Below are 12,862 nucleotides of genomic sequence, written 5' to 3' on the forward strand. Positions count from 1 at the left end.
CAGTTATCTATGTTTCATGAAATTTCCTGTATGATTTGAATACATATTGTGTTTGCATAATCATGTCTCATTTATACAGTGTATGATGTATTTCTTTTATGGCATGAATATGAATGCTCGTAATTAATTATGTTGCTCAAAGAGAGACAAGTGTTAATTGATAGACCGAAGGGTCCAATATGCAAAGTGCCATGTATGAGATTTCGTATGGGTGTATGTGTGGTTCAGCTTGCACAGGAAAGTAGAGAGAGAGAGAAGGAGATGCACAATGGCTAGGGCGGCGCACGCTGGCTCAACCTCCAAACCCTAAGCTTTATAAAAAACAGTAGATAAACAATGAGTCTTTAATTTCAGAGGTATTACAAGAATGCCATTAATGAAATTGTATTGTGCATGTGTTTCATTTAACATGCGTATGGGGTCTGGATCCAGATACATACGCAAACTATATTTTAACACCCTCCCTCAAGTTGTACGTGATTTTGGAGCATGTACAACTTGCTCTTCAATAGCCAAAATTGACGACCTGTTAACCCCTTGGTAAACAGGTCTGCCACTTGATCTTCTGTTCGAACATGACGTAGTTCTATCTCCTTCATCTCGACTTTCTGCCGTATAAAATGTTGATCAATCTCAATGTGCTTCGTTCTGCTATGCTGGATAGGATTACATGCAATGTTTATTGCGCTTTGATTGTCACATAGAAGAAATGATCGAATAATTGTCTCCCCAAGATCACTCAATAAGTGTCTAATCCATGTAGCTTCTGTCGTGCCTGCAACCATCGATTTGTATTCAGCCTCTGTACTGGATCGTGCCACTGCCTTTTGTTTTTTGCTGCTCTAGGACACTAAATTGTGTCCAATATATACACAATATCCAGAGACAGATCGTCTCTCATCTGGATCCCCTGCCCAATCTGTGTCTGTATAAGTGATGAGTTCATCTCCTCTATGCAGATTATCGTTCTTGCGATAAACAAGTCTGTCTCCTATAGTTCCTTTTAAATAGCGTAGAATGCGCTTCACAGCTTCCATATGACCCTCCGTTGGAGCATGCATAAACTGGGATACCTGATTGACAACATAAACTATATCAGGTCTGGTAAAGGTCAAGTACTATAACATCCCCACGAGACTTCTATACGTTGTAGGGTTGACACAAAGATGACCATCTTCAGAGCTCAACCTTTGATGTAATACACTAGGAGTGCGGACTGGTTTGCAATTCGTCATCCCGACTCTTTCCAGAAGGTCAAGAGTGTATTTTTGTTGCATGAGTGTCAATGTGTATTGTTGTCTGTCAACTTCCACACCAAGAAAGTACTTCAACTCCCCTAAATCTTTCATCTTGAAAGTTTTCATTAAAAACTGCTTCACGTCTTGCACATGATTATCTGAGCCCCCAGTGATCACAATGTCATCAACATATATAAGAAGAAGTATAACAATGTCTGCCTTTTGGTAAATAAAGAGTGAGTGATCCAGAGAGCATCTTCTAAAACCATAACTTTGAATTTGCATAGAGAAACTTTCAAACCAAGAACGGGACACCTGTTTCAACCCATACAAAGATTTCCTTAGTTTGCACACCCAGGCAGTAGGATCCTTCTCGGCATAACCAGGAGGTTGCTCCATATACACTTCTTCCTTTAAAGTTTCATGCAAAAATGCATTTTTAACATCCATCTGGCTAAGGCTCCATCCTCGATCGACTGCTAGGGATATGATGACACGAATAGTACCCATTTTGACTACCGGACTAAAAGTTTCATCGTAGTCTTCACCATATTGTTGTGTGAATCCTCGAGCAACAAGTCGCGCCTTATATCTGTCAATACTTCCTTCAGGCTTATACTTTGTTTTATAAACCCATTTTGAGCCAACTACATTCTATTCTTCTTGCCGAGGAACTATTTCCCAAGTTTGGCATTCATGAAGTGCTTCCATTTCTTCATTCATAGCTTCAGTCCAATGACGGGATTGAAGAGCTTGATTAAAACAAGTGGGTTCATCCTCTTTTGTGAGCTGAGACATAAACAACTGGAAATCAAGGGAAAAGGTCTCATAACTCACCCATCGTTGAATAGGATGCCTAATGCGTGACGGCCTTTGAGCCGGATCATTGGCGATGCTTTCCACATTTCTCGGCTCTATATATTTTTGTCTCGTCTAGTGTATATCTGTCCAGAGAAGCGTTCTGCTGGGAGTGGCTCAACTGGAGATAATTCAACATGCATCTGTGAGTCATTCAACTCCCTACTCAAGCCGAAGGAAGGACAATCTGTCTGACATGTTTCTCCTGTATTAGCAAAAAGATCTGGATTCTGCGCTCATCCATGAATCATATACCTCTAATTCTCGAGATGGCAACATTGTAGAGTCATTGACCTGAAAATTTCGTTCGTCAAAAACAACATTTCTGGAGGTCCTAATACGTTTTGTAGTAGGGTCATAGCATCGATAACCTTTGTATTCATCCGCATACCCAACAAATTTGCATTTGACGGCCTTGTCCTGAAACTTATTTCGCAGAGATGAATCAATATGTACATAACATACACAACCAAAAACACGTAGCTCATCGTAAGAGGGATGTTGCCCAAATAAAATATAATAGAGAGATTTCCGATTCAAAAGTGTCATAGGAAGACGATTTATGATATGAACAGATGTGTGAAAAACTTCTGTCCAGAGACTAACAGGCACATTGCTATCATGTAACATGCTCATCGCGCTCTCGACAATATTCTTGTGTTTCCTCTCCGCAACCCCATTTTGTTGAGGAGTATGAGGGCAAGAAACCTGTCAACTTATTCCTTTATCCCGAAGAAAGGCAATAAACTCGTTCGATGAATACTCTCCTCCACCATCACATTGTAAATGCACAATATCACAAGCAAACTTTGTTTTGACCATCGAATGGAATTCCCGAAATATTTGAAAAACTTCATGCTTGTGTTTTAAGAAATATATCCAAGTATAACGGGAATAAGAATCAATAAAGACAACATAGTAACGACGGCCAGAGAGAGAAGGAATAGGTGCGGGTCCCCAAACATCGGAACAAATAATCTCAAATGGCTTTGAAGCCCTTTTATTTATAATATAAAACGGAAGAACATGGCTTTTGCAGAGTTGGCATGAAGAACATTTATTATTATTATCAAAAAATGAACATAAACTAGACTCTGGAAGAAGACCATCAGATACAAGATTTTCAACGAAACCCCGACTACAATGTCCCAAACGACTATGCCAAATATCAGGCTTATTACAATGAGATGAATTAAAAACTTCCAATGAAGGGAAAAACAAAGACTCTGAAGGCGAAGACACTGAAGAATGCTTGGACGACTTCAACTGGAGGACTGGAACTGAAGGCGAAGACACTGAATGAATCTCCTTGAATACGTACATGTTTCCTTGTCGCTCCCCCTTAGCGAACGTCTCCTTCGTTCGTAGATCCTTAACATAAACAAAAGTGGGAGTAAATTCGACAGAAGAATTCATATCGTCAACAAGTTTAGCTACAGAAACAATATTCTTTTTAATATTAGGGGCAAGAAGGACATTGGACAAGTGAAGTGAGGACTTTGGCATAGGGATACGTGCACTGCCAGTATGACTAATAGAGTGATAAGTTTCACCTCCCGTAACTATACTACCTTTTTCAAAATAAGGCAATAAGTGAGATAACTTACCCGCATTACCCGTAACATGTATAACGGCACCTGAATCAACATACCATTCACCTTGTTCATTTTGCTTGATCGTCATCTGTGACAATGCTGATAACAAAAGTTGTTGCACATCTGTGGATGGCACTTTTGTGTCCACAGTAGTAGCTGATTTATTCTCAATTTTGTTTATTTTTCCTCTATTCTGTAGATTGAACCAACAATCAGCTTTCACATGTCCTCTTTTGTTACATAAGAAACAAGTGGGCACTCTCCTCTGATTCCCTGTATTAAAAGCCCCTGAAATATTAGGTGTAGGCAAGATATCACGTCCTCCCTGCCCAAAACGTCTGCGGCCTCTGCCTCCTTGATGCCCTCCATTCCCTCGTCCAAAACCTACAGAAGTGTCCATGGCCAAAACTGAATGAGGACGAGCTGATTCATTTCCTTCTGCCCTTTGTTTCATAATCATCTCATGTTGGAGAAGTTTCGCTTGAAGGTCGTCAAAGGTGGGCAAGTGAGGAAGACATGATAAAGCTGTGGTAAACATGTCAAAATCAGGACCCAATCCACTGAGAAGTTGTTGAACCTTATCTTTATCTGCAATAGCACTTCCAATAACCGCCAATTGGTCAGTAATACTCTTCAAGCGGCCTATGTATTCCATGACTGTCATGGAGCCTTTCTTCAAACTTTGAAATTCATTTTTTAAATACATAACTCAGGCTTCTGATATCTGAGAGTATGTCTGAGACAGCTTACTCCACAGATCCGCCACAGTGCAATCATCTGAAAGAGTAACCAACACTTCTTGAGAGAGTGTTGACGTAATATAAGCAACCAAAGACTGATCCCGCTTCCTCCAAGCTGTATACTCTGGATTCTTAATAGAAATGGTAATTGTGTCACCCTTCTCATCCTTGGTTTCCTGCAAAATAAGTCGTGGTGGTATAAGAACTAAAACATCCAGATGTTCATCAAGATCCTGACTCCGTATAAAAAGAAAGATTTGCCTCTTCCAAGTCAAAAAATTAGAATGAGTAAGTTTTTCTATAACGAGCTGACTCAAGAAATTTGCAGAGGGATCGGATGACGAGGAGTAATCCATATCAATGGGACAATGAATAAGCAAACAAAACGAATAGAAAGAAACAAACAGGTTTGAGATCACTTAATCAATCAGGAGAACTTCAACAAGGCATGTACATGTGCTACCAATATCTTGAAATAATTCCCTTTTTTTTTGCAGATTCAAAATCGCGATTGTAAACTGTTATAATCTGCCTATAGGCATTGCACAAGGAACACTAAAATAGCAATAAAGAAAAAAAAACTTCTGGAATCAAAGAGATTGTTTGCTATCAAAGAGGAGACTACAATAAAAAATGAATCAAAAAATGATGACTACAATAAAAAATGAATCAAACATACTGCAATCAGAGAGGAGAACACTTAGAAATGATGACTGCAATGTGACTGCAGTCATTGATGTCGAGGAAAGAGTGACAGACGTTAAGAGTTGATGAACGAGAATCAAGAAATGATGGATGCAGTCGTTGATGTGGCTGATAGTCGTTGATGAACGAGAATAAAAAAAATGAGTAGCAGACGAATTTGTTTAGTTTTGGGGCCGAGACGAAGATGGGATTGGTATCACGTTAAGAAGATAGACAGATGATGAACGAGAACTAGCAGAAAAGAACGAGTTGCATAGAAGGGTTCATGGAGGAGAATAAAAACAAGGGGGAAAGATGAACCAAAACTTGTTTCTTCAGATCTCGCTGAACACGCCTCTGATAGGATTCCGCAACCTCAGCTCTGATACCATATGAAATTTCGTATGAGTGTATGTGTGGTTCAGCTTGCACAGGAAAGTAGAGAGAGAGAGAAGGAGATGCACAATGGCTGGGGCGGCGCACGCTGGCTCGACCTCCAAACCCTAAGCTTTATAAAAAACAACAGATATACAATGAGTCTTTTAATTTCAGAGGTATTACAAGAATGTCATTAATGAAATTGTATTGTGCATGTGTTTCATTTAACATGCGTATGGGTCTGGATCCATACGCAAACTATATTTTAACACCATGTATTTGTCGTAATTGAAAGTTTGAATATGTTATGATGATATTGATGTTTCAATAATATGGATGCTCAAGTGTATGTTCTATATTGCATTGGCCATGTACATGAATATGTATTAATCATAGCATGAAAATGAATGAGATTTTTCATATTCGCATATGCTCAAGTTTATATTAAAAGCATGATTTAATTTCAATGCTTTATTAAGAATGCATCCATCGCCCGTAAAGTGGCTAAGAATTTAGATGTTGCATGAAAAATACAAATTTAATCAAGTAAATATGTGATATTTAAATTTCAAGATACTTGCTAGGAGAGTGACAAGTGATACAAAACTTCATGGGGCAGGCAAGTCTCGAGCACGGAAGGTTGCTCCTCCCCTCCCACGATTTTATCGGGAAACCTCTGCATTAGACTGCAACGCAGAGGGCAAGATACTCATGAGGAAAAACTGATGCATCGGGTTGAAAGGTGTTGAGAAACTCTCTCGTACTAGCGTCCATCACCCCGTCTTGGTAAAAGGGCCCGGCCAGGCTAAAGTCACCCATGTATGTAAAACATTGTCTAAGCCATGGTCCTGATCTGAGAGTCAAGCCTGTGTCGTATCAGCAGGGCTAAGAAGTGATAACTTAAAGTTGTATGTGCATTAGTTAGGCATTGCATGCATTATTTAAGAAAGAAAATGTAATTTAAGATAAGAAATTACACATGCATTCAGTTGCTTCTGCATATGGTAAGTCATGCATATTAACTGCTCATGCATTTGAATTTCTCTGAATGAATAAATAGATGCTCAGTTATTTAATTTCGTAATTGAATTTGCATGCCAGTTGTGTAAGTAGTTCATTTAGTTTTAAATGTTAAATTATGAAAATCTGATGAAATTCTTGCTTCGTATTTTATTTTACAAGTTTAGCATATTTCACTCTACTGAGGCATGTGTGTCTGACCCTATTTGATTTAATGTTTTTCAGGTGATGAGTAGTTGCTTACATGCGAAGGTGGAAGGTTGCGACGGGGACCGAGCCTACCTTTCCTTTGTCTTTACAGGATTTGTGTACTCTGATTTTATATTTCAATTAAATTCAATTCAAGGATAATATAATAAAGTTTGGACATGTGTAGACATTTGATTTATTTTATGCATGATTAATTATTTGTTAAAATTCTGCAATGGTATGTTTGCAAGAGTTCATGTGAAGTAGCACGTCAAGTTTTAGACCCGTTGAGTTTTTCTTCTATTATTTGCTAAAGTATTTCAAAAAAAAAATCACCATTTTTCGGGTTATAAAAATTGGGGTGTTATAGAGAGGATACAATATTATACATAAAGAATTAATTAAGAATAAGCTACACTAAAGGATTGATTTGTGCTCGCCAAAGTATGTGGCTGGAACAAGCATGTCAAATGTAAACAAGCATTAACACCAACCTTGTGGCAAAACGTGTAACACTAGTTAGTCAATTATGGATCGTCCCTAGCCACAGGGATTAGGAGACACCAGACTCCGATACTCGAAGTAGAGGTGGAGCTGCTACGATATGCCTAGTAGTGCACTATATTGACTTTAGAAAGGGATAAGGTCCCGTATTCTAGGTTCCAGAGAGAGGGACACCATGACCAAAGGTCATAAACTCTGGTGCAAGTGTCTCGATATTTTTAAAGGGTTAAAAGACATAAGGTACTTGAATAAACACCCTTGGACAAGCCAAAGATGCCCACAAGGGCCAGATGAGTGGTGCTCCTTGGATTTAAAGCAGGATCGTAACAAAAAAAGTATATGTTAAGCATCTCATATAAAGCAACAGAAATTAAATAAAGATTTAATAAAATATTCATGCATGTAAAAGTAGGCATGGCATGAGTTTATGTGTTGGTGCCTTGGGCATTAAAGGTTGACTCCTGGGTTGGGAGAGTCGACCCCTGTTTGTTTTGAATTGAGGTTCTGTTGCAGTTGAAGGTCGACTCCTCTTGTGTAATTGATCTTTTGTATTTCCAAGGGTCAACCTCTGAGTGTAAATGGTCGACTCATTTTTGGGTCTATTGATGTTAGGATTGTTTTTGAGGGTCGACTCTTGGGATTGAAAGGTTGACTCAATTTGTGTGTGTGCTCTTTAGTCTATGAGTCGACCCCAATTGGGGTGAGTCGACTCTCTTTGAGTTGTTCTCTTGTGTTGAGTAGACTTGAAGGTCAACTCCTATGGAAGGAATTAACTCTTCGTATTTGAGAATTAAGGATCTTTGTCAAATAGACTTTTATTTTGACTCATACTTACTGGTGATCATATGAGTAGTGGGACTGTACGGTGACAAGTTGTTTCTCACCGTCGTCATTAAAAATTTTAGGAAATAAGGCAAAGACGGAATAGAATGCAGCGGACACTGGAGGCTCGTGGATCTTGACAGATGGACTTTGGGTCTTCCTTTTTCGATTTTGGAATTTTGAGATTGTGATGTATAAACTCGTATATTTTGTAAATGAATAAAATATGATAATTATTTACTAAGTGCTCAAGCTCATTCTCATTAGCAATCCTGGTTTGATTGAAATGGTTTAGAAAGAACCTTTATACGGCTTCTATGTTTTTGAATAAAGCTAAAAGTATTTCACCAAGGTAAGAAAAAAACATAACAATACTTGGTAAAATTCGAGTGTGACATATATCCTACTTAACAAACTATGGTTACACAAAGCTATATCACTCAGATAATCTATTGCTTCTCCCATACTGCATCCCCTTATATACTCATTGCATGGGAAAGCTCCTTGAAAATGGCCATATCCATGTGACATAGCCGTCAAGTTATGAAGTAGGGTTCCATAATAGATTACATATACATCATATTTTATTGGTCATATTAGCCATTTCAGGTTTTCATATTTATGTTCTTATTTGTCATTAATTTTCGTATTTATTTTATTATATACCCATAACCAACTGGGTTAGGTCCCTATGTTGATCAAAGAAATCTACTTTCAGTAGCTCTGCCTCACAAAACAATCTCAGTTCAGCTGATATTCCAATGTCAAGTTATGAGTATTCGATATAAAAAGGTTTGTACCTCAATGCATCTATAAATAAAGCACTGACATCAAAGGAAGCATTAATAGTTAAGAAATTTAGCAAGAAAAATTGTCAAAGTGTGAAATTGTACTCCCCAATGAAGACATACCTGCCAGTAAAACCGGAGCCAATTTTCATCCATTTGCATGTTAGAGCTATCGATTTCTTTCCACTTTTGAGATAACATGTGTGCCAAATCAATTTCTCCATATTCAAGTACCATATAAATGTATGCATCATCATTTATTCTCACATCCTTCATGTCGGCTGAGTCATTATTGGCCTCTTCTAGCAGACGCTTATCAGTGACCTAACTAGTTAAGAAGATAATGATCAGGAAGACAAACTTAAGTACTTTCAATGTCCCAAAAGGCACACCTTCACATAGAATACCGCTACTTCAACCTATTAAGCTTCTTTCGTCATGGCACCTCAAAAGGAAAACTTCAATAAGGGTTAACAAGCATGTGCTTCATATTTGCAGGCAACAAAGCAATAGATTCACAACAAACTGAAGACTTTTTGAAGAGTTCACAGGTTTTTCAAAAAATATACAGCAAGGAAGAAAAACAGTATCCACTATAGGAAGTAATCTGACTTCCACTGTTAGATATACAAGCTTCTACAGAAAAAACATTTCTTGTTTGATGGAAATATTCAGTACCTCATAGTCAATGAGTTGTATGATATTGTTTCTTCCTCGCAGTCTGTTTAGGTACTCGATCTCCTGATAAAACCCATAAGCAGTAGAATAATCACGACCCTTTAGCTTAATCTTTTTGAGAGCACAAATGGCACAATCTGAGGATATGACTTTGTAGACCTCACTACTGCCTCCACTCCCTATCTTTCCAAGCTTCTGATAAAGTTTTCCATTGACCTTAAAGAACACATCAGGATCATAATTTCTTTTATGTGAAACAGCAGTTTTTTTACCACTAACAGCCTTTCCTGGGTTGCCTACATTAGAAGGTGCCCGATTTACATTTGATGAAGGGTTTCTTGTTTCTGGAGGCTGGGATCTCATATCACTATTCATTACTACATTACCAGGACATGAGACGTCTTTTCCTCTAACCAACTCCTGCTCAGATTTTGGATACTGACAGTCAGCACAACCATTAGTTGTCCGGATACTCTCTTTGTTAAAATGCCTCTGTCCCTCTAAAGGGCCCTGATCTTGAACCCCTGATGAAGTTTGTGGAACAGATAATGATGACATTTGGATTGATGCTTCTGTCTCAGTACCCAAAGAGATAGATACATGCAGTAATCGAGGATTTGACAGAACGTTAGAGTCGTGCTGGTTGTGAGGAGCCTTTGTCTGCTTGTTTATAGCTCTCATATTTGCATCAGACTCCCCTCCAGGATGCCTTTCGACCTTTAAATTGATGTCATTGTAGAAAGATGGATTGTATGTTGTGGAATTTAAAGGAGGTGCAGAAGTACACTGAAGGGAAGTTGCAGTAGCAATAGCTGAAGACACACTTAGTGGATTGGTCGTTTCTTTTCCAACAAAGGTCATAAACTTCTGATCTGATATTCCCATATTTCTTTTTACCAAAGACCCAGTACCACCCATATAGATCTCTTCAGAAGCAGCCCCACACACAATCATGTTTTGGTTTGGATATTCACGCTCCTTCATACCCTGGTTTTCGAATGTGTATTGCTTCATCTGACTATTCATGCTGCATCCATTCTCTGTAAATGCAAGAGAACTGAAATAAGATGACAAGTTTTCCATTCCAGTATCAGTGGCCAATCTCTCGTCAGCCCCTGCATAGACAGATAGTCAATACACAAGGCATGCAATCATCAAATCAAAATAGGATTTTCCCAAGACATGAGAGAGAGAGAGAGGTCAGAAATTGCATTAACCGATTGTATGCAACTTACTCTGAGAACTTGATCGACATGTTGAGGCAACCGTATCCATAGGCTCAACTCTATCCTCGGTCGTAGGCATCAACGAGTTGTTAGATAGCACAGGATCTTGCTTCTCACACGAATAAGTATGAGAATAGGTACACTGACTATTTTGCACAGATTCCTTAACTGGGTAGATTCCTTCTCTGCTCATGTCACTAGATGAAGAGAATAAAACCTTCTTCAAACGATCGGCCAACATAGATTCACAAGGCTGTTTGCTTGGGTTGGAAATTACACAAACCTCCCTTTCCACTGCTCCACAAGATGCATAATCCTTAACATCCTTATTAACATTGGCATAGCTGTTCATCGAACTATTGTGTTCATCAACAGATTTACGATCGGTTGGCACAGATTTAGACAGATGTGCAAATTCTTGCTTGGAGCCAACAGCACCCATATTTTCATCCTTACTACTATGATTTTTCACATTGCCCACCGAACTAAGCGAGCTATCATCAGGTGATACCTCCGAATCCCCATTTCTCTTCCTACAATCAACTTTTTCTTCCTGTGCCACCGATGCAAGATTTATTTGATCAGTTCTAGAGATCAAATTCCCTCGTGATTTCTCTGACTTAAAAGTGTCAGCATCAGGCCGTGAATCTCTTATCGCCCTCATTTCTGGATCACTCTTTATACCGCTTTCAACACAAGGATTCAATGAAAGACCCTTAGAAGAATCAGTTTGAGAGACCAACACTCGTCTTGCTCGACCAATACTAGAAGTTGACAATGACATACCTGAAAAACCAAACGGAACGAACATTCAACGATTTTGCAAGCTCAAGGAACTTCAAGAATGCATTAAAAAGAGTTGTGAATCCAAAGAATTTCTAGTTGCTCTTACTCTATTCGATTATACCCATTTCTGTGAATAAACACTCAGCTCCATAACAACCAGAGATCCAAAAAAAAATGTATAAAAAACAATGAACACTCTAACATGAAAGCACAATTTGCACACATACTGCCCTAAGATCAAGGACGAAGAAACGCTAATTGCATTTAATCGATGAAACCAATTAACCTACGGTTTCTTTAGATCCAGAAACTAGAATCAACAATTCACCCTTACTACCATAGACCTAATCAGATTGAGCACAATTTTACCAATTTTCACAACAAAATCATAAATTCTGTAACCTAATCCAGCAATTGCAGTAGTTTTCAATGGGCAAGCATCAAAGAGAAAAAACACATAAGAAGATCGCTCGGAAGAGAAATGATCCTTACCGGACTGCTGCGGGCGCTGCAAAGCCGCCCTGGCATGTTGAAGAAAATCCCTGATCTTCTCCTGCGGGGCGGCCGAGACGTCGCCCTCCGAGACCAGCCGGAGATTTATCCCTTGAACCGGCCGCAGTGACGGCGGAAGGTCAGCCTCCCTCTCCATGGCGGAACCGCACCCTAGACCCAAACGGCATCGTTAATCACGATTACCGTCTGCCGACGACGGGAAGGGGAGAGAAGAAGGGAAACGACGATGGTGGGGCCGGAGAAATGCAGAGCCGTTGGATCAAGAACTTGTGAATCCGGTGCGAAATTATAAGTCACGAAGAGGCGGAAGGGCCCCGTCCGCCATGAACGGGACCATCGAGAGAGAGAGAGAGAGAGAAACGATGCTTTGCCGCCAGTGTTACTTTCTTATAATAAAGTAATAAACGAGTTCAAATACCCGCCCAGCCGTTGGGTGGGCATAAGTTGCAGCTTAGTTACATGCCATAGCTGTAGGGTGACAATGGGTCGGATTTGACCCGGATCCGACACATATAGGGTCAGGGTTCGGTGACAAATAAGAACGTCCAATTAGAATCCGGTTCAAAACTGAAGGATCCAATTAGTATATGGAGCCAAGTATGATCTGTGAAATTTCATACCAGACCTGGGTTCTGATTAAGATCCTTGATTTTTCAATGTAAAAGAGATAAAAATATTATTTTATGGGTATGGACCTGCAATGGTTCATGTAATCCTTATAGGACCTGTTTGTTGTCATTCTTATGTTGGGCCCAATGAGACCCAGGTTCGGACCTGATACCTGTACCTCAAAGTCAGATCTGGGTTTGGACCCACTGAGTCCAAACCAGATCTGAACCCGTT

At 39.3% G+C, this 12,862-nt stretch overlaps 1 protein-coding gene across 1 annotated transcript in view; it reads right to left on the reverse strand.

Moving 5' to 3' along the window:
• Positions 1 to 12,402, reverse strand: part of LOC149846763 (serine/threonine-protein kinase MPS1-like) — a 28,593-nt gene extending 16,191 nt beyond the window's left edge. The window contains exons 1-4 of the mRNA XM_089998143.1: positions 11,999 to 12,402; positions 10,730 to 11,506; positions 9,495 to 10,609; positions 8,940 to 9,140 (exon numbers count right to left, since the gene is read on the reverse strand). Of these exons, the coding sequence (XP_089854269.1) occupies positions 8,940 to 9,140; positions 9,495 to 10,609; positions 10,730 to 11,506; positions 11,999 to 12,155 (2,250 nt within the window). The 5' untranslated portion in view covers positions 12,156 to 12,402. The remainder of the gene's footprint in view (positions 1 to 8,939; positions 9,141 to 9,494; positions 10,610 to 10,729; positions 11,507 to 11,998) is intronic.
• Between the last annotated feature and the right edge of the window lie 460 nt (positions 12,403 to 12,862).

The sequence above is a fragment of the Nuphar pumila genome, chromosome 2 (genome assembly GCF_984573655.1).
Source record: "Nuphar pumila chromosome 2, dmNupPumi1.hap1.1, whole genome shotgun sequence".
NCBI lineage: Eukaryota > Viridiplantae > Streptophyta > Magnoliopsida > Nymphaeales > Nymphaeaceae > Nuphar > Nuphar pumila.